At 43.5% G+C, this 22,500-nt stretch overlaps 1 protein-coding gene across 3 annotated transcripts in view; it reads left to right on the top strand.

Moving 5' to 3' along the window:
• dmd (dystrophin) overlaps positions 1–22,500 on the top strand; it is a 177,783-nt gene that overhangs the window by 83,705 nt on the left and 71,578 nt on the right. For all 3 annotated transcript variants that reach the window (XM_080024117.1, XM_080024116.1, XM_080024118.1), the window contains exons 35-47: positions 498–668; positions 5,683–5,805; positions 5,891–6,063; positions 6,390–6,525; positions 9,255–9,430; positions 10,154–10,301; positions 10,512–10,637; positions 13,215–13,364; positions 13,664–13,762; positions 14,917–15,016; positions 18,266–18,435; positions 20,602–20,719; positions 21,451–21,662. In XM_080024117.1, the coding sequence (XP_079880243.1) occupies positions 498–668; positions 5,683–5,805; positions 5,891–6,063; positions 6,390–6,525; positions 9,255–9,430; positions 10,154–10,301; positions 10,512–10,637; positions 13,215–13,364; positions 13,664–13,762; positions 14,917–15,016; positions 18,266–18,435; positions 20,602–20,719; positions 21,451–21,662 (1,902 nt within the window). The remainder of the gene's footprint in view (positions 1–497; positions 669–5,682; positions 5,806–5,890; positions 6,064–6,389; positions 6,526–9,254; positions 9,431–10,153; positions 10,302–10,511; positions 10,638–13,214; positions 13,365–13,663; positions 13,763–14,916; positions 15,017–18,265; positions 18,436–20,601; positions 20,720–21,450; positions 21,663–22,500) is intronic.

Raw genomic sequence — 22,500 nt, 5'->3', positions numbered from 1 at the left:
TTTCCTGATGTGAATAAAGTCTCAAAGCTGTGTGACCCTCCTGAGTAAAGCACCTGTTATTACCTCGGATGCCTAAATTAAGAATTTTTTTTTTTTTTGTGTGTGTGTGTGTGTGTGTGTGATATCATGAAAATAGCTGCAGTCCATGTGTTGATTTGGCTTATTTGACCAAAAAATAAGAAAAAAAATTTTTTGTGTCCTTTTAACGTGTTGTGTTTTTATTTTTTTTATTTTTTGGACTGAAAGTGTGTGTGACTCGAAAGGTTTTTCTGTATTTGTTACGTAATCATTTCCGCTGTGTGTGTGTATGCACAGTACGTGCACATCACATTGTGTACCGGTGTGTGCTATTTTTTGTAAGTCTCTTTCTGTGTAAATATATATATATATATATATATATATATATATATATATATATATATATATATATATATACACCGCACACCCGAAATGCTAGCAAAACACCAAGTGACTTCATGGTTGATTTCGTCCAATAGGAAATTGGCTCAGAGTTGGAGAAGAAGAAGGCGGAGCTTAAGGAGTTGCAGGGCTTAGCCAATCAGCTGTCAGAGGCTGGAGCCGCCAATCTGGTGGAGCCGCATCAGCTCCAGCTCAACACACGCTGGGTTGAGGTTGAGGGCAAGTTCATACCCTTCAAAAGACAAAGTGTGAGTTCCACTAGGTCTGACTTGTGCATTTGCTCACAATAACGCTAAGCTAACTAGCAGAGTGCATAATACTAACTGTCCGCCTCAGTAACCCCCCCAAAGAGTGAAAACCAACCAACGGGAAAACGTCTTACGAACTAGGCCCTCGACAGGCTCATCTTTTGATTGTTACGGCCTACACAAAACTAGCGTTTTTCTCTATACAAAACTAATGTTTTAATCCATCAAAACTGTAATCAAACCCAACCTGCAAATTCATGATACAATCAACAACATCCGAAGCATTAAAAGAGAATAGCACCCATACATCTGAGCTTTAATATTGAAGCTGTTAAAAGTACACTTAATTTTAAGAATACAATTTCAACATTTGTTATTTCTTGAGATATTATAGTATATTACTTATATTTCATTTATATGTTATTATTTAAATTTCTAAAACATTTGATGCAATGTATATAAAATAAAATCTCATATCTAAACTTCCTAATTATGTGTTAATACAAATCATAATTTAGTCCAATAACAAGCAATATGTCTATTAAAGGCCTATTGCAATAATTATAATGGACATATTGCTTGTTGTAAATTACCTAAGAAATTTAATATATCAGTTATTTTCAGTTATTTTAAAGTTTATACCCATTAAAAAACAATTTAATTTAGCGGCAATATTAATACAATTGTTTCATTTTTTTATCTTTTCCGATCATTTTCAACAAAATCTAAAAGGGTTACGTTTTGTCTTTTCTTAATTTAATTATTATTATTATTTTAAATTTTTTTTGCTTCATCGTTTCCATGTTTCATTTGCCATGTGAAACTCGCTCACATGTTCCACCCTCATGTCTGGTTTTCGTCCCAATGCATGCACGCCTCCTGCCAACCAATCACATTCCCATTCCTGCAGCTCCCCGACCAGCCAATCACTGGAGATGTATGTATCCAGTCATCCCAATCACAAAAAACCACTCCCAAAACACAAGTTCCAGAGGCATAAGTTATAAATCAAACTTGGACAAAATATATGTTGGGACCGGGTGATTTTATCTCTTGGAATCTGGAAATACTTTACACCACGAGTGGCATCACAAGCACATTACACGTCGTTATGGTCGCCGGTTGTTTTTACTCCGGTTTACCTTGAACAGCAGCCTGAGCATGTTTGAGAGCACCAGTCATTAATACTGAGAGCAGCAGGAGCCGCGGAAGGGCCCTTAAGGGGCCTGACACCGGCTGACAACCCAGCTGAAGGGCCTCTCAAACAGCAGAGATCGAGGGCGAGGGGGGAGAGGGGCGATGGTCCACTAAACCAAGATTGACCCAAACCAATCGGGCTATTCTTTCAGTCAACCTTCAATCACAGTAGCAGCAGCATCAAAGGGCTTCACATTTCCCAGAAACCTCCCCCCCCCCCCTGGGCGCGGGGGACCCTTGAGAAGGTGCCACAGAGGGAGCTATCCCCCTTCCAGGAAGACCAGGCTGCAGCGGGGAACATTAAAAACATAATGTGACAATTCTCAGGTTATGTTCTTATATATGGGGAAGCACATCCTTTAAGCCCTTTTGACGGAGTTAAAGTGTTGACAGGGACTGTAATGTACTCACCATGTGTTACGAATGTGCTTATGATGCGGTTCACTTCAAGGCAACGGCCTCTTGTCCGGGTGAGATTGATGAGCAAAACAGTAAATCACCTCAGTTACTTATATCCACATGAAAGTGACTGTATGTTTTGTCCAAGATGAATATAATTGTTCTATCTTTGCATCCCCCTCTCCTGGTTGAGCGTAGAATTCCCGTCACATTGAGCGGGGACGCTCGTGCTGCTGCAATCGTTCCCGAAATGCATATTCTATCCGCCCTTGAAACAACATGTGCACGTTCTGGTTTTGTGTTTGTCTGTATAGACTAGAGCAGTAAGTAATTTGGGATTGTGCCGTCAATGCGTATGGACGCTTGATGTTTAAAAAAAAAAAAAAAAAAAAAAAAACGGCAAACGTGTGATTTTTCACCCTGGGTTTTTCAAATCAAAGTGAATGAATAACTGTCTGAGTAACAAAAAGACACATCTATTTCAGAGAGAGGGAGGGAGATGAATGATCAAGCATGTCGAAAAAATTTTTAAAAACTCCCCTTGGAAAAACCCAGTGTGAGAGAGCGTATTTCTGGAGGACGTGATCGCAGAACAAAAGAAAAGACAATGAGAGCGGGGCATTCCACAAGCGGCTGCCGATTTCACTTCACCGTACATCATCTATGCGCGTTACACACACAGTACACACATAGTACACACAGTAGGCCAGAGGTGGAAGATTCCAGGCCCAGAAAGTCAAACTACCGCCGTGTTTTTGCTCCAGTCCTGCACCGAACCGTCAGTTGGACCTAATTTGTCAAATCCACACGGTTGGCTCAAAATCCCGGAGTGGAGTTTTACTTTCTGAAACTAGAATTTTCCACCTCTGCAGTACACAGCGCGAAAGCTTGTGAGAAATAAACATAAAATACTGTTGTAAACACAAAAAACTGCTAAACAGTCTCACACAGAAGTACTGTATATGTCATGGTTACACTCAAAAAGTGTTCAGAACATGGTTTGGAAATACATATAATACTCTACACTCTAGAAACTTTAATTTTTTTAGCCAAAATCTGAGAATTAAAGTTAATAGGGTCTTCGTTCTTATTTAAAGTTTCACTACTAAAGCGTTTTCTCATTTTTGCAACGGTTGCGCAGTGAAGTGAAATAATCAGTCGGAAATGTTAAAGGACCATATTGGTGTCAAGTGGAGTATTCGCCCTTTTACTGGTCAGTGCACACGTTTTACATTTTACCCCGCTGACCATTTCCCTGATGATAGCTCACATTTTTAGATTTATTGTGATTTATTGTGATCGTCTTAGATTTCATTATTTTAAATTGAAATTAATAACTTTACATTAAACGACAATATTTAATAGAATTTTAAATTAAACCATTTCAAATAAAGGCAATATTTAACAAATCAAAAAAGTGTGGTGTCAAAAGTGTGTGTTGCCAAGTAAAGGGGCAAAAAGTGGATCCGATGCCGGTGCGGTCCTTTTAATGTCCCCGAGTCCCCCTGCGCTGCTCTGTGGCGTGAGGGTTTATTCAGTAGCATCAGCCTCATTAAGCGTGCTCTGATGGGATGGATTGATTGTTCATCGTGGTCAGGGAGCGAGCGGCTCATTACTCATTCACCATCTGAGTGGCTTCACGTGCATTGAACTTACTCAGCAAACACAACTGCACGTAAGCGCAGAATAAACGGCCCGTCACAAGTTGTTTCCAGAGTGATGAAGGATGATTATGGATATGTTTGAGGGTCAGCGCTGAATGTGGCTTTGTCATGAAACAAACAAAGCTCACTTTTTGAAACACGTAGGAGCCAGAGATGTCCTAAAAGGGTGAGAATGGCCTTATCAGGTAACCAGCCTCCTTATTGATTTGATCTTAATTCAGTGTTTTCACATATTAGTTCCCCTGTTTTCTGAATTAAAGACGGATTTATCTCATTTTGTTTAATGTCATTAAGCCACAAAATTTGCCCAATTTATGCCTTTTTTTATTTAAAGGAATACTTGATGACTGATTTATTTCACACTTTCCCTTCTGACTATGTAAAGGCTCATGGTCTTCAGGTTTTTGGTTTTTCTGGTTTAATTTTCAGACTTTTTCATGTAAATTTTAGCTCATTAAGCCACAATAAGCCCCCGTTTTTGGCCAATTTAGCGTAATATAAATTCATATGTAATTGAAATAGGTGCAGATGTATCTCTTCTTTTCACCATTGCCACTCCTCATAATGCCCAACACTCAGAAAAGTGCCAAGAGCCAACATCCATTGACAGTTGCAGAAGATTAATTTAACATCACAGTCCATATCCAAGACAAAGAAAAGGACTGCTGTACTATAATACCCATCGATCTGATTCATCAAATTGGATATTCCTAATTGTTTATCAGGTTATACAGGAATTTCAATTAGTGGTAATCCATAAGATCGTCTTTGTGGTCCCAGAATTTCATTTGAAAAGTTATTTTTTCCAACATCTGGTTTTGAAGATGGTCAAATTGTATTCTTTTTTTGATCTGAGGTTACTGTTCTTTATTGCGAATGTTCAACAATATCGACAATTTACTGACGACACCTAGCTGCCTTTCACTTTTTTCACATGCTGTGTACAATGCATTTTTGGGAAAAGGCTGACCCTGGCACCAACAATGTACAAAAGCAAATAGAGGAGCACATGCAGAACCCAAATAGACTTATTGGCTGTTTCTTCAAAGGTACGAATCAAATGTTCTTATACTTGTTTCAGATTGTATTTTTCTAAATAATCTTATGGATTACCACTTTAAAGTGTCATTGTGGCTTGAGTGATTGATGAGTCTGATTACACTTACCCTGACCATGATACGATATAAAACATTCAATGTTTTTAGGAGGGAGTTTTCAAGGAGGTCGCGTTCTAATTTTTGTAGTGATAATTTGATCGTCGCGTGGCAGTCTACAATAGGGAGGGAATCCTTACCGAATTTGCCAAAAAACCTTCAGACATTCAGAAAACTATCCCATAATTATTATAATAGCATTTATAGTCACAAAATAGTAACCTTGTCAAATGGGTTTATTTGGCTTGTATGCCGGATTCTCTCCCCTGCTTAGAGGCTGGCAAGCTTCCATGTGTTGTTCTGTGTGAAGTTTATACTTTTGCGTGTTCTGACCTTCATATGTCCTTTTTGCATGACTCTGGATGTGTGTGCTTTCGTGTGTGTGTGTGTGTGTGTGTGTCTGTGTGTCTGTGTGTGTGTGTATGCTCATATATATTTGTGCAAATGCTACCTTTATGTCTGTTTTCCATTGGACGTGTATGTGTGTGCACACATGTATATGAGTCTGTTGTGTGTCTGGTATATGTTCTGTGTGTGTGTGCGTGTGGGTGCGTGTGCGTGCGTGTGTGTGTGTGTGTGTGTGTGTGTGTGTGTGTTCAGGAGTACCTTACAGAGCTGCAGGCGTTGCTGCGTTTGGTCTCGGAAGCAGATTTCATGCTGAACTCTCCTGAGTACTGGCCTTCGGTTTACTACAACCTGCCACAGCAACAAAACTGCCTTAAGGTCAGTACTTTGTGTGCGTTATTGAACTTGTTGTTCACTTGGCTTCATGGTTTTAAATACACCCCCGACCCTCCACCTCCTCCAGGACGTGAAGGGGAGTGTAGAGAAACTCCGCGGGCCAGTGGAGGAGGCTCTGGCCCGGCGGGACGAGATGGTGTCCAAGGCCCGACCGCTGGAAGCCCAGAGGACCCAGGACACTTCCCTGCTGCTCACCACCAACTGGGACAAACTGAACAAGCTCTACAGGGACAGACTGAAGTAAGGGAGAGGGACCAGAGAGAGGAAGGGAGCAATGGATGGATGGAGGATAAGGTGAAAGTTAGAAAGAGAGTGAGGAGAGAGATGGACAGATGTAGGCTGTGATGGAAAGGAGCAAAGGAAAAGGAGTAAATTAAGAAAGCCAAGTCAGAAAAAAAAAGAACGACAGAAAGAAAGAAAGACGTTTTCTTGGCGAAACGTGTCTGTGTTTCTTGCTTTTGCCTGTCTGACTTTCTTCTGCGTTTGTCTGTGTGTGTGTGTGTGTGTGTGTGTGTGTGTGTGTGTGTGTGTGGTGTGTGTGTTCCTGCACGCATTGCCCCCTGGAGGCGCTGGGAGGAGTCCAACTCCAAGTGGCAGAAGTTTGTTTCGGACCAAAAGGTTCTAGAGGAATGGCTCCGAGACGCAGAGAGAACTCTGAACCAGACTGAGACTGAGTCCGCCGCACAAAGACAGCACCTCAGGGTAACACACACACATACACACACACACACACACACACACACACACACACACACACACACACACACACACACACACACAGAAAGACACATACAGTGCATACATAAGCGCAGAAGAATGAAAATATACACCTACTATGTTAATTTGTGAGCTCAATAGTTTTGTGAGCTCAGTTAGCAGGTACGCTGAAGTAGAGAACAGTGTTACATACTATAGTTACTTATTGTGGTTACATAATATACTTACATAGTAAAGCATAGTTACATAGCAAAGTTACATAGTTAGATAGCATAGTTGCATAGTATAGTTACATAGAATAGTTACATGGTCGAGTTACATAGCATAGTTACATAGTATAGTTACATATTTACATAGTATAGTTACATAGTAGGGTTGCATAGTTAGGTAGCATAGTTACATAGTATAGTTACACAGTATAGGTATAGGTGAACAGAAAGGCTCACTGGTCAAAAGGATAAATAATTCATCAATAATGATTTTGGGCGAAGGAGGCATGACGTTCCGCTCTGGTTCCTGGTCGGCTGCCGAGCCCGTGCACCGATCCCTCTCTGCAGGAGAGACAAACATTTAGAAAGCTCCCTACTCCAAGTTGGACCAATCGGCGTGATGCGGGCGCTGATTCAGCCGACTCGAGGCAGCTGGGCGGTTGTGGGAAAGGAAGCGATGCGGCCATGTGCAGCCGCGGCTTGGCCAAGCATATAGCATATAGTAAATAGTGCATATCGAGTAAAATGCACCTCACCAGAATAATTTCATAGTATATGTCTAAATAGATAAATAGATCCTGATTCAGATCACTAAAGCCTTATCTTATCTTATTCAACTATTTAGCTGTGTGTAGCCATCCAATAACAACAGCAGCGTTGCAATTCCAGACATCCCGAGGTGCGGTGTGGTCTGGATACATGCTTTCCTCCGCCAGGCCTCATTTAACATTATTACACTATCTGAATGGACAACGTAGTGTTACATCAAGCAGAAAAGTAGTTTATTAAAAAAGGGAGTAATAAAGGGATGGAGGGATTGACTGTTACATCACTGTGAAGAAAGATGTACATGGTGTTTATCAGACTTGTCTTCCTGGGAGATGATTATGGTGTCGCAACTGTCGTCGCAGTCAGTGCTTTGTTGCGTTTGATTATTTTTCAAAAGGCCCGCTTTTATGGGGAAGTCACTTTAGGGAGCTTCTGTCCTGCGGTGTGTGTGTGTGTGTGTGTGTTTGTATGTGTGTGTGGGTGTGTGTGTGGGTGGGTTTGTGGTTTCAAGTCCACTTAGGGTGGCTGTGATCATCCCTCAGTGTCCACCTGCACATATTGGCGGAGTGGGAGTTGTCCAAGTGCCACCCATGCACCAAACGTTATCTCTGATATTGTGTGCGTCTGCGTCTGTTGGGCCAGCTGGTAACTTAAATGACAAGTTGCCAGCTGCAGCCTCCTCGATCCATGCAGCCTCCCTCAACTAATAAACACACACAAGCATGCACACACACACACACACACACACATTAACACGTCATGCATATACATGCACCTTAAGCTAACAAGAGAATTGTTTTCCGCTTCTGTTTGAGAATTCTCACTGCATGGTCAGTGAGGTTAATCTGCCCGCTACCGGAAAACAAGCTAAGAGTATTTGAGATAGTTATTCTGCAAAATAAAAAGAAAGATACAGAGTTTGAAACAGTGATCTGATCAGTCGGCCCCTGCTTCTGCTAAAGAGGCCTATACAGTGGATACTGATGAGAGGTTGTCTACTATTGGTCAGCTTGTCATTTACAAGACTATGCCCCCCAATCCTACCCCGCGTGTTTCCCTCGTACATTGATTTAACAGTCAAACTCCGGTCACAAGTACAATGTTACTGTGCTATAAAACAAACCACAATGCTCTGTCAAGCCCCCTGGGATTATCCTCATCTCCCCACAAGGTTGAGTAAAGATGGAATGTGATTGGGTTTTTACAATACAGCGTGGCTGTAGTGTGGGGTTGGTGTGGTTTGGGCAGTCACACCTGACCTGGATCTAGGTGATTGGGTTCAGAGTGGCTGCATACCAGTTGCTCGTTGGTTGGTCTAACGAGCAACAGGTAAAATCCCCATCCCCACACTCACTCAGGATAGGACCCTAATTCATGACACATGCTATCTGCTCCTGGCTAATTCCAACTGGCCCACTCTCTACAATAAACTGGTGTCTACAACTCCGTCTTCTGTGTCTCTGTGGCGGAGGTCCCTGAACACGTGGTCGGCGAAACTGCCACAGTGGCATTATCTGAAGGAATAGTCTCTTCATGTGAGCTCTAAAGGACTTTTTAAAAGCTATGTAACATACAAAAAGGCTATTGTCCTCTATCATTCAAAGAATTGATCATCCTCATTTTTCTCTCACACTTCACATTCCAGATTCCATTGCAGATGCTTTGAGTCAACTTTTGTCGACAGTTTGTCGTTATGTGAAGTTTTAAAAGCTCTGGAGCTCTCTTTTCTGTGTTGTGATCTCCATGTGCGCCAATACAATATGGTTGTAATGGACTCAACAATCCTACCATTTTAGGGCCATTCTAAATGCAGTATGTAAATTTGCAATGTAATTTACGTGTGTGTGTGTGTGTGTGTGTGTGTGTGTGTGTGTGTGTGTGTGTGTGTGTGTGTGTGTGTGTGTGTGTGTGTGTGTGTGTGTGTGTGTGTGTGTGCGCGCGCGCCCGCGCGTGCAGGACCTGGCAGAGGCCATCCCGGTCCAGGAAGTGGTGCTAGGCAGGGTGAACTCCTCGGGAGAAGAAATAGCTCAGCTCAGCACGCCGGACGACGCCTTGCGACTCCGAACGCAGCTCAAAGGGCTGAACGCACACTGGGCTAACGTGATCCAGGGGCTCAACGAACGCAAGAGAAGGTGGGCTTGGATTTGTCTGTCTGTCTGCTTGCCAGTTTCTCTCTCTTTTATGTGTCTCCTTATGTAGGCACCGACAGGTAGAATCATGAGACAAATGTATGAAAAAAGCTGAATAAATTAATAGAGAAACATAACAAATGAAGGTGCTTCCATACAGGTGTAGCGCTTGATACAAGCAACATCCCATCATGCTCTGTGACTGAAGAGGCCCACTGGACCTTGATTTTGGATCACGATGGCAAGATGAAAATATCTAAATGACTTTGAAAGAGGAAAAAGGGTTCATTATTGGTGCACGGATGGCCAGTGTCTTAATATCTGCATTTCCATCTATGGGAAAGACGTCAGTGAATAAGGTTGGAAATTGTGGTGCTAAGCGCACATTCGATGACTGTGACGCTTGTGCATTAGTAGGGATACTATAGTAGATGGAGTACATAAACATCTCATTAAAAAGTGATACAGGATACAAAAGGCCTACAGAGATGTGGAAAAAAGTGATCCAACATCCACCATCACCAAAACACCAAATGTGGGAATATCTTTTGGAAGAATGGTGTTCCTTGTCCTCCAGTAGAGTTCCAGAGTCAAAGCCAAAGTGCATTGGAGCTATTCTGGTGGCTCGTGGTGGCCCAACACCTTACTAGGACAGTTGTTATTTTGTTTTTTTTCTTTAGTCTGTCACAGTATGTACATATTTCCATCCCTCCCTCCCTCCCCCAGGTCTGCAGAGGCCCGTACTGCAGCATCAGCGCTGCAGGAAGACGTGGGGGGCTTCCTGTACTGGTTGGACCAAGCAGACGGCGTGCTGGCTATCCCTCTGCAGCCAGCTGAACCACAGCATATCAGGCACACTCTGCACAAGGTCCAGGTAGGAAACTCAGTTACTATCAGTTGTTTTTTCTTAGTTTTTCAATGGTACACCTTTTTTAGGACAGTAATACTTTGAAGGGTCCATGATGAGCATTGTCTGAACAATGTTCCGACAGTGCAGTACAAGAACTGTGAAGAAATCTTTTGGTTAGAAAAACGATTCCCAACAGGAAACCCATGTGTGTGTCCGTGTGTGTCTGTTTATCAGGCTTGCGTGGATGAGCTCCCTGGTAAGAAGAGGACGATGGAGGATCTCAATTTGAGGTTCAAACAGATAACCCTCCCTGCTGACAAACAGAAAGACATCAGGGTCCTGAATACTCGCTGGGCACAGGTTGGTGCCATTGCTTGTTTATTTCTCTGCCCCTTAGGCACAGTTACAGCCTCTTTTTTTGGCATTTTAATTGAGAAGTAGCTTAGGGAGACAACTTTTAACACGTATCTCTCAACTAAATATGGATCCAAACATCAAACTAGCCTATGTACAATGGTATCATTTGTGTTATCACTATAATGACATGGAAAGAAATCAAATCCCTCAGCAGGATTCTCTGTCATCAGTGAATTTTAGTCACAGCGGAGGAGATAGGTTTAAGACCACTTAATTCTGTTGAGATTATTGCTAAGAGAGAAGTAATGAATGTTGAATCCCTGCTTACTGCATGAATCAGACATAAATCGGAATCAAATTGCACAAAGACTTACTTGGTGGGTTGACATATAATTGTTTAAATACAAACCATGGACGTTGAAAGGTATTCAGATGTTCAGGTGCCCTGTCGATGCCTTGTGGGCTTCATATGAACTGTAATGAAAGCGGTAACAAGAAGAGGGACTGGGGCCAAATGCCCAGATGGACACATGGGCATGGCAAAAGAGGCCCACAATACAGGAGTTCCCTAAAACAGCAGCGCTGTCACACTCCCACAGCCCCCGCCATCATCACCAAAGCCAGGCCAGGCCATAGGAAAAGCACCCTCACAGGCTGCAGTCATGGACGCAGAGTGAAGCATAACGGCTTCAATTTAGTGACTAGTAGAGCAAGGATTCTCAACCTTTTACATATCATGGACCCTCAATTTTACACACATTAGACCATAGACCCCATTTGATTAGATTTAGTCTCTGGAACCCGAGACTGAGAAAATATTTGTTGGATTGTTGGATATGAAATGTCCAGACCTGAATATCCGGACATTGTCCGGATTTACCCTTTCACACATGTAGCAAAAAAACAGAGGTTGTCTGTGTCACATGCTTTTACACTACCTGGAAATAATCAGCTTGGTTTAGACGTGGGGTGGAGCCTGAGTAGAGTGTGCAGGAGGCAGGACGTGACGAGATGACTCAATGATGCTGCAGTTTTACTGTAGATTACTGCAAGATGGCGGACGAGGCTACCGACTTATCAGTAGTTGCGTTTTTTTTGCATTCATACACCATGTATTTGGGTGTATCTGCAATATAAACGAGAGAGTGGAAAGGTATAATAAAGAAAGCAGAAGGGAGTACGAAGCAGTAGGCTTGGGCAATCGTGCAAAATCGGCCAAGCCCATGCACAGGGGTTTTTTTTGTAACGGAACGGGACAGTCCTTTAACTGTGTTCAAAAATGTTGTTTCATACAGTACATGTAGGAAACAAACAAAAATATATAGATCAAAAATAAAAAGACAGGCATGGGAGCCTGCACGAACCTCTGTCTGGAGGAGAAACAAAAAAAACCTCCACCCTAATTCTCTGAGTCAGGTTTACGTTTTTCATTTTCCACAACACAACATCTGCACATAGAGTGGCATGCAAGTGCAGGGGGGAGGGCTGTAATGTGCGCAGAGCGGAGTGCAGATCACGGGTGTCTCGTCCCAGCGATCTGCACTCCGCTGTACTGCTCCGCTTGCCCAGAGCAGCAAAATGTCTACAACAGGAGCTGGGGGTCCATGTGCCTTTTTCTTTTTCTTTTTTGGAGCACCTGCCCCTTTTTAAGTTTCTGTACGGGACTGTAGAGCGGGGAAGTGAGATCCAGAGTAGTTTCTCAACAGCGCTGAGCGGAGAGGGTGAGAGCCTCCACCCCCTTTCTCTCTCTATCTCCCTTTCCACTCCAGTTTCAGAACACGGTAAACTGCACTTACACCGTTTTAATGCTCGGAATTTTCGTGGCGGATCCTTTAAAAAAAAGTTTTAGTCCGTCATCAATGTCAATCGCGATTGATAGGGTCGGTCGCCGATAGACATTTTAATCGTAAATCTGCCCAAACCTACCAAGCAGTTACGCTCTGTGCATGAAGATCCGCCAAAGTTAAATTACTGGCGTATGATAGAGATGTCTTCAACACGCGACACACCCACTCTCTGTGAATGATCGGGACATTTACCTGCTCTGTTCACACATACTGCTCAATCTGACATTACCCGGACTTTGTACTAGGGTGCTGGCTGGGTAAAGTCCGGGTAATGTGCAGCTCAAATGATTTGGACTTTTGCTTTTAAAGTCCGCTAATGTCTTGAAAATGAAATCATGCGTAAGTTTAGCTATCAATCATTTTGCTGGGGAAGAACCTCTTGAAGGACCCCTGGACCCCACATTGAGAACTACTGGAGTAGAAGTTCCAAACACAGACTCAGACGCAGGTTGAAATTACACAAGTTACAGGGGCAATGAAACTTTCAACAAACAAAACTTAAACTCCAGACAGGTAATGTCTGCAAAAAACAGTCTCTACCTTGAGGTAGAGATCGAGCAAGGAGTGGCAACAAACTCTTCCACCTAGAAACCAGAAACACAGAGGGATACAGCGTCGACGAGGGGGTGAGGGATGACAGCAAGAGAGAGGAATTCCTAGAGCTGGGTTGACCGGCATTCTTTTATTGGCCTCAGCTAAATAGCTGCATCTTTTAACCATTCCTTTTTTTTAGGTGTCCAAGAAACTGCCGGAGCGTCAGCGGGAGATTGAGGGCTTGCTGAGGGAGCTGGAGATGCTGGAGGATCAGCTGGATGGCCTGACAGCTTGGGCCTCCAGCACCAGAACCAAACTGGAGTGCAGCCCGGAGGAGGTGGAGCCCAAGGTATGGTGAAAAAGATGAAAATCCTTTATTCAAACCAACAAAATTGTGATCCCTGGTGGAACCTAAGCAAGGTTTTTGTGTCTTGAAATGAATTGTGTTTTTCATAACTTTTGTGAAATTAAAAGTTCAGAGCTGCAATACGAGGAATGATGAGAGACTTTGGTAAACCATTTTTGAAATATCACTCGTTGACATCTGGCCTCTTATTAGTACGACGGTATCTCCCTGTATGTTTTCATGTTGATGTAATGAAAAAAAAAGGGAATACAGGGAATACTGACAAATGTTTTTTCTTCCAGCTGGTTGAAGAAGTGCAAGCCAAGCAGCCAGAGGTGGAGTCAGTTTTGGAACAAGCCAATCAGCTTTACAGGGACAACCCTCCCAGCCAACCAGAAAGAGTAAGGGCATCAAGGAAACTTTTACAACCGTTGTTGTCCCAAAACATAACCAACCATTTCACTAACTATTTTATGCAAAATTATGTTTTCAGGAGATAGGAGTAGTTCTAATTCAGTTTTGCCTTTAGTCAACGTTCTTTAAGTTCTTCTGCAAGGATCTAGAGATGGAAATTAAAGGATAGGTTTGCAATTTTTCAACCCAGTCCTTATTTAGATGTTAGTTCCCATCATTTACAACTGTTTATATCAACAACCAACGCTTTACTACCGAGAAACTTACCACTCTGCTACAGACTCTTGCTGTGCTTAGTTGTGCACAATATTGTCCTACATTTTGTAAGTCTATTTTTAACATGTCTTGAATAACAGTTATGGCACATTTTATTTGTTGATGTGAACAACTTATTGTAATGTATGCAGTATGTCACAAGCATAACGTGGCTGCAACAGGTTGTCAGTAGGAAGCGAAGCAAAATCCCGTTTCTAGTCTCTCACGTTAGTGCGAATGTAGCGAAAAGAGCTGATTTGTTGAAAAGGGGTCAATAGACTCCTAAATAACCTGATAAAATGTTGGGTTTGTCACCTTTTGCAAACATACAGTATAAAGTCTGTCTGCCTGAATTGTCAGCTTCCCGTTTTTGAAAAGGACATTTAACGATTTAAAGGCCGAAATGTTTTACCCATTGGACTGCATTTGAGCACAACGAGAAACTGCAGCAGAGTGGTTCGTTTCTCAACAGTGAAGCATTTTGCAAGAGGCTGTTGCTATGAACAGTTATAAATGATGGGAACCAACATTTTAATAAGAAATACAACAACTGTATTTGGCTTCTGAGAGCCAAATACAGTTTAATACAAAACATTTTCTTTCTTTTTTTTAAACCTTAAATTCACCCATGCTTTGAACGGGTTTACCAAACCTATTATATTGTATTGATTTGTGTCAGAGAATGTTGCCTCAGTTGAAGATCAAAAAGTTAATGGTAAAGTTAATGATGTTTTTTGGTTCAAGATAAAAGCTCTTCTCAATTAATTGCTTGAATATGTTCGGACTTTGTTAAAGTAAACATGGACGAGTGTGTGTGTGTGTGTGTGTGTGTGTGTGTGTGTGTGTGTGTGTGTGCGTGTGCGTGTGCGTGTTCACTCTCCTGTAGGTGAAATATGGCAAGTTGAAAGAGGACTGGACTGTGATACTGGAGTTGCTTCGGCAGCACAAAGAGAGGATGGCTACTCTACTGGTGGCCAAGAAAGCCAGTAAGCATCGTGTTCCTTTTGTTAAAATTTGATCATAAGGAACGCAGAATTCTGAGGATTTTTGGGTGCCAGCTTGGCTAGCTTTCACTATGGAAACAATTAATTCTAGGTGTAGAGATGGGAATTATAATTTCCCATTCAAAATTTTTTTTTTTAAGCACCTGGAATTGCATTTTTCACTTCATCCAGGGTGACTGCAGTTATGTATTGACTGTATGAGTGTGGGAGTCTCTTTGTGTTCTTCTTGTGGGGGCGCCACGGCAGCAGGGCGTGGTCCGAACAGAGGATGAAAGCGCGTCTCAGGCCGTAATAGGGGAGGGGACCGACGACCCACTTGATCGCCAGACACTCCTTCTCCACTGTGCTGTACCTCGACTCCCGCTCTGACAGTTTGCAGCTGAGGTACAACACCGGCCGCTCGGTCCCCTCCACCTCCTGGGACAAAACCGCGCCCGGCTCTCTGTCCGACACGCTATCTGCTAACAGAAAGGGAGAGAGAAGTTAGGGTTAAACAGCACTGGCTTCCCACAGAGAGCGGACTTTACCTTCCCAAACGCCTGCTGGCACTTCTCTGACCACTGGACCGGATCTGGAGCACCCTTTCCAGTTAAGGCAGACAAGGGGCTTGTTAGCCCCAAAAACCTCCTATAGTAGCGGGCCAGCCCCAACAACTGCTTCAACTCCTTCTTGGTCTTGGGTCTCGGTGTGTTTGCGACTGCAGCGGTTTTATCAAGCTGGGGTCGGACCAGGCCTTCACCCAAGTTGTACACCAGTTACCGTACCTCCCTCTGTCCCACGGCAAACATCCTTGGGTTGGCAGTGAGCCCCGCCCGCCTAAGGCACTGTGCCCACATACTGCATATGCCCCTCCCGGTCACTGTGAATGATTACGTCATCTGCGTAAGCTGCATGCGGACACAGGACACGGCCCATGAGTGGTGGCTGGGCACTGAACAACCCAAGTGTGCAAAAGTGGTACATCCTGAACGGAGTGGAGAACACCAATTTTTCCTTGTACTCCTGAGACAAAGGAATCTTGGTTAAATCCAGTGTCGTGAAAAGAAAATCAACCTGGGTAGGCATTGAACTTTGACACTACATTCACCCTTCAGTCATCTACGCAGAACCGGACTGACCTATCAGGCTTACCCACCAGCATGATGGGGCTAGACCAGTCACTCATGGACTCCTCTATCACCCCCATGTCCAGCATGGCCTCCAATTACGCCTGCACGATCTTGCTTTTATGTTCGGGCAGGTGATATGGCCAAGAGCGCACCTTCACCCCTGGGGCGGGTGGTGTATGAAGTACGTGAGGCCTGGCAGGGAGGAGAAAACATCAGAGAAGCGACGCTAAAGTGTGGCCACGTCCGCCCCCTGGGACAGAGAGAGATGGTTGCTAAACAGGGCTTCGGTATGATCGTCCGCTTTTGGAACCTCTGGCCCCAACTCATCCCGCTCAATGACCGGCGTGGCCAGAGCCATGGACGCCCCCTCCCTCCATTCTTTTAAGAGGTTCAGGTGATAAATCTGTGTCGCCCTCTGCCTGTCAGACCGTTCAACCTCATAATCGACTCCTCCAACCCACCGTGTGACCACAAAAGGCCCTTGCCACTTCGCGAGAAATTTAGAGCGGGACGTAGGCAGCAACACCTTGTCTCCCGGTGCAAATTGTCTGAGCTGAGCTAAGCCTGGAGTAAGTTCTCCCGTGACAACAGCCAAATCAGCGCATGTAACTTTGCTCTCAGGTCCGTAACATACTGTATCTCATTCTTACTGGGGCTTGGACCTTCCTACCAGTTTTCTTTAATTAGGTCTAGCCACTCCTGGGGTCTCTTGCCAAAGAGGAGTTCAAAGGGAGAAAATCCTGTGGAAGCCTGGGGACTTCCCACATCCTTCCCACACCACAAACAACAGGTGGTCCAAACACTTGTCCCAATTACGGGTATTGTCGTGAACAAACTTCTGAATCATGTTTTTTCAGCGTTTGATTAAAGTGCTGCACCAGACCTTCTGTTTGGGGGTGAATTACATGGACGGCCAGTAACTTGTAAAGTGTACACGACATAAAAGAAGTGCCCTGGTCGATCAGGATTTCCTTCGGAATCCCGACTCGGGAGATGACCTGAAACAGCACCTGCGCCACACTATTGGCCGTAATACTGTGCAATGGCCCTGCCTCAGGGTACCTGGTTGCATAATCCATTAGGACTTACACAAAGCAATAACCGCGGGCACTGCGGTCCAACAACCCGAGACAGAGTCTTTCGAAATGGACCTCAACTAGGGGCCTCAACAGTGCTCTTGGCATAGCCAGAGGATTGACTAACTGGCACTCTGGACACGCAGCACACCATTTACGCACATCTGCCCAAATGCCTGGGCATTAGAAGCAGGCCATTATCTGCTGATGTGTTTTTTTGTGACCTAGGTGACTGGCCTTCGAGATATGGTGAGCCGCCTGGAAGAGCATTTCCTGGCGGTTCTTCAGGACCAACAATTCGGTCTCTCTCTTTCCTCTCTTGTCTGAGTTTCACAGCTCACTTGTTATAACCTGTCCCGAATCACCAAAAAATATGGGTAAGTGAGTGCGCCGTCTGGGCGCATCAATACGCCATAGATTTTAACTACCCCCTCAAAGGCCCCGCATAGGGTGTCATCCCGTGACTGCTCCAGCGGAATATTGTCAATTGGGAAGTTTCAAGGGGACAGGGGAAGATACCACTTGAAATTTCCCCACACCCGTCGCACCCGCCCACAACACTACCGCGTAACCGTGTGCGCCACAACATTCACATCTCCCTACCGACTGTGAGCACACTCCCCCAGCCTCTCTCATCAATGCGTGAAACCCCGGCCATTCCGTGCCGAAAATCAGGGAGGGGAACTAACTACAGCCTGCACCCTTCTCTTTTTCCCCTTGTCCTGGTCGGCTGACAAGCTCCCCTCTGCAAGAGGACAAACATTAAGAAAGCTCCCTGCCCCAAGCCAGACTAATCACCGTCGTGCGAGCGCTAATTCGGCTGACTCGAGGCAGCTGGGCAGCTGCGGGAAAGGAAGCCATGCTGCCTTCAGCAGCCGCAGTTTAACCGCGCCCCTTGGTCCGCTACAATGAGTAAATGTTACCATGTAGGTTTGTGTTTTCACTTAGAGACAGAATTCTATGTGATCTTTTAGTTTTTGGATAATAGTACTCGATAATTTGTGTGTGTGTGTGTGTGTGTGTGTGTTTCCGTGCACGTGTCCCAGACGAGATGCTGACAGGAAGTACTCAGCCAGAGTCCGCCGCGCTGGCCCAGTTCAACAAGTCGTGGGCGGAGCTCACCGACTGGCTGACGATGCTGGACCACATGGTGCAGAACAAGCGTGTGGTGGTAGCCGACCTGGACGACATCAGCAGCAACATCAGCGCGCTCAAGGTCAGGTGGTCAGAGGGTCAACGGTGGGGGTTTCACCCTTCTGTTGTGACAGTTGATGAGGGGTTTGCTAATGTGAATCACCTGTGATTATTGATAGAATACAACTGTGGACTCAAATATGATTTGAGAGCTTTGTTCCATGTCATATGATTTGTGTCGCTTGACCATTATAAATCGTCACACAACAAAATAGTAGAAATAAAGACAGGTAGGTAGATAGATAGATCAATAGATGGATGGATAGATGGATAGATAGATTGTTTGTACATGCAGGCTTCTTACCAGGTCCTTGAGGTGCCTGAAGTGCTTGGATTTTGTCCTCAGAAAGTGAAGTCCTGGAATACCTTGAAAGTAACCCCAGACCTCAATGTTTCCTCGCACGACAATTCCATTAAACTCTCCTGCTCACCAACAGTGAAATCCTTGGGCATATCAGAGTTTTCGATGTTGAACGGGTTTGTCATCCAGTTGTTGTTCGCTTCGGTCGTCACTGGGAAATATTCGCGGAACTGAGCGAGACGAGATGCGCAACAATGTTGTCCCTCACCCCATCATCAATGGTCAGGTCATTGTCAGACGGACACTCTCCAAAGCCGGGAAAGCTGAAAAGTCATCCGCCTTGACTTTGATTTTAAACAACTCCATCTTTTTCAGCCTGCCGTTGATTTTGTCCTGCACATCAAAAACATTGACGGAGAGTCCCTCTAGTACCGCATTCACTTCGTTCAAATTAGAGAATATGTCCGACAAGTATGCCAGTTTATTGAGCCACACAGTATCTTTGAAAACATCTGATAAGGGGAACTTTTTGTCCCTGTAAGAGAAGCTGGAACTCTGTGTAATTTGAAGAGCCTGGAAAGCACTTTCCCTTTTGATAACCACCTTACATACATACTGCCGTATGAAGCAAGGGTTGGACATGCTCACTGCCCAGCTCATTGCAAAGCAAGTGAAACAGAGGAGAATTCACCGGTCGGGCCTTAATGAAGTTCCCAGTTTTCACAACTGAATCCAGCACAGACTTCAATTCTTCGGCATCCACCGCCTCGCGATGGATGCTGTGGTGTGTCCATCGCTTTTCAGGTGCCACCTCGTGAATCCAGGCTGCTACTCAGCTGTGACGCCCTGTCATAGGGCTGCCGCCGTCCGTGCGGACTCAAACTCACACTTTTTCCAATAGAGTACATTATCTTGGACGTATGTGCTCAGCTGTAGATCTGATCTCCAGTCATTTACAGAACAGAAAGTCCTCCTGAGCTGCACCACCATATTAATATTTGATGTGAACAAGAAAATTTGGCCAAATCTGCAAAATCAGTAGTCTCATCTCGCTGGATAGAATAGTAGCGACTACTTTTTACAAGCTCAGTCAGTGGGTTTTTAACGTCATCTGGTGCCGCGGAGACTTCACTGGCGCTTGCGCTCCGTTCACTGTCCACTTCAGTTTCAACGGGGCTGCTTGTGATGTTGTCCTCCTTATCCACACTTCTCTTCCTAATAGATTCCGTTTGGAGCCACCATTGCAGTGTTTTTGAACAATTAATCTGACCTCCGCTTCCTTCCGTCACAGTTTGAGCTCGTACAGTAACTACTGGTAATCACGGACGCCACGAGAGGGAACGTACATACGTACGTGTCTTCCCTGTGAAAATATTACAGGAAAGGAAACTTATTTTAAATTACATTTCAGTCATCTCCTAGCTTAAATATTTTCATTAAAAATGTTCTAGAATTTTAATAGTATTATATGTTTTAAATGAGTTTATTTCATTGAAAAAATATATTTAGTAGATATCAAATATTTGGAGATGGTACCACCAGTGGTACGCGTACCATAGTACGAGAACAGTTGAGACAGATGATGCCAAGGAAAACTAAATTTAATCCATCATGGTTGGAAATATACACTTATAGTAGTAAATGACAATGAAATTAATAATACATATATATATATATAATAATATAAATAATAGCCAATTCGATTTTTTTTTAATTACATTTAATTTAAGTTTAAATTTAAGTCCTTGAAAATGAAAAAATAGTACTGAATAAAAGTACTTGAAAATCCTTGAATTTCATTTTGTAATGCCAGAATGAATCCTGTATATATATATATATATATATATATATAAATATAAAACATAATTTTAATCTTCATGTCTTCAGGCTTCTCTGCACGATTTGGATCAGCGCCGCCCCCAGCTGGAGAGGCAGGTCACTGCAGCCCAGAACCTCAAGAACAAGACCAGCAACCAGGAGACACGCAACGCCATCACAGAGCGCAGTACGACACACACACACACACACACACACACACACACACACACTTGTATTTGATATTTTTCAGTGATATTGATAATCCTGTAATAATATGAATAGAAATAGGAATTACACTAACAGTGGCTGATGGAGCTTAGGTTCCCCAAACTACGGCTCACTTGAGCGCAGTACAGCAAAAGGTTTGGCCACTCTCATGAATTTCATGGATCATTATTCCTCTTTATTATTTTATTTTCATTTACCAACGATGGGGGGTGGGGGGGGGGGGGGCACCTTTCCATGTCCACCTCCAATTTGTTTAGTCAAACATTTCAGCTTATATCATTTTTTTTGTCATTAGGTTTAGTGTACATGACCATATTTCTCTCATTTTAAGGTGCTGCTTTCTGACTCACTGCTATAACTTCATTTCATTGGTTTTTGTACAGGACCACATTTATCCGTTTTTATTTTATTTTTTTATTTTTTTATTGTCATCTATCTATCTATCTATCTATCTATCTATCTATCTATCTATCTATCTATCTATCTATCTATCTATCTATCTTTCTATCTATCTATCTATCCCTCTAACCATCTAACCATCTAACTATCTAATCCCTGGCTCTATGATATATTATATTCTACTAACTGTTGCAGAACATGTTTTTGTGTTCCTTGTGTTTTGCTCCTCTTTATGGGTCTAAGTTGTGGAGCTAAGTCACTGCAGCATGGTTCTCTTTCTGTGAACTGTAGTTGACCGGCTCCAGGGGCACTGGGAGGACTCCCAGACCAAGCTCTCTGATCGGACCAAGCAGCTCCACAACATGCTGCAGGACTCCACCGACTGGCTGGAGGCCAAGAAGCAGGTGGAGCCACTGGTCCGGCTGGCCAGCCAGAGGCTGGAGGACTGGCAGGAACTCGCCTACACCATGGAGGCGCTGAAGAAGCAGAACGCAGAACTTAAGGTGGCTGACAAATGACATGAATATTTACTATTGGATAATTATATGTGGTATGTGATTGAATAATGAGTCTTGTTATCTATAATATTCAGATCCTTTACATTGTCTTAGTCGTCCTCAGAGAATTGGCGTGAATTCAATATGGAGCGTGTCAACAATATGGAGCGATGGAAAAGCAACCGAGTACTTTTACTCAAACGCTGATGAATAACCTCTTTTGTTTTTGTTGGAGGTTGAACTCTTACTTTCACCTGAGTTCCGTTTCATCAGGAGCCTAATAATCATTCAGTAATATCACATTTTATATAAAAGCACTTTTTGCAACTGCACATCAGTACATCGAAAGCGTTGTGTTGGCTACAGCAGGTTGCCAGTAGGAGGCGGCAAAAATGTCCTGTTTCGAGTCCCTTATGTGTAGCCAAAACCGTTGCAAAAGAGTCAATTAAACTGTGACGATAAACCCGAAAAAACCTTTTGAGATGAATTGATTTATATGACTTGGAAAGACTGTTTATTATACTGTGTATTCCGTTTTCGCGAGAACAACTTTGGAAACAAACATTTTAATCAGGTGTAGGCTGAATTATTGTCAACCTGTCCTTGGGGTCCTTATTCCACCACTGCACAAAAGTGTCTCAATTCCAAAAATGTATCTTTAATACAATGGCAGTGAGTTGTTAGATTAAAGATGCTTTTCTTTCTTCACTTCCTTTCTTTCTTTCGTTCTTTCCTTCTTTCCTCTCCTCCTTTCTCTCTTTCCTACTTTCTTCCTTGCGTCCCTTCTTTCTCAAACTCTGCTTACTTTCTGCCTTTTTTTCTTTTCTTCATTCTTTCCATCCTC

The sequence above is a fragment of the Zeus faber genome (assembly GCF_960531495.2).
Source record: "Zeus faber genome assembly, chromosome: 2".
Classification (NCBI taxonomy): Eukaryota; Metazoa; Chordata; class Actinopteri; order Zeiformes; family Zeidae; genus Zeus; species Zeus faber.
Note: the sequence above shows the minus strand (reverse complement) of the source record. Positions and strands in the feature narration are given on the sequence as shown.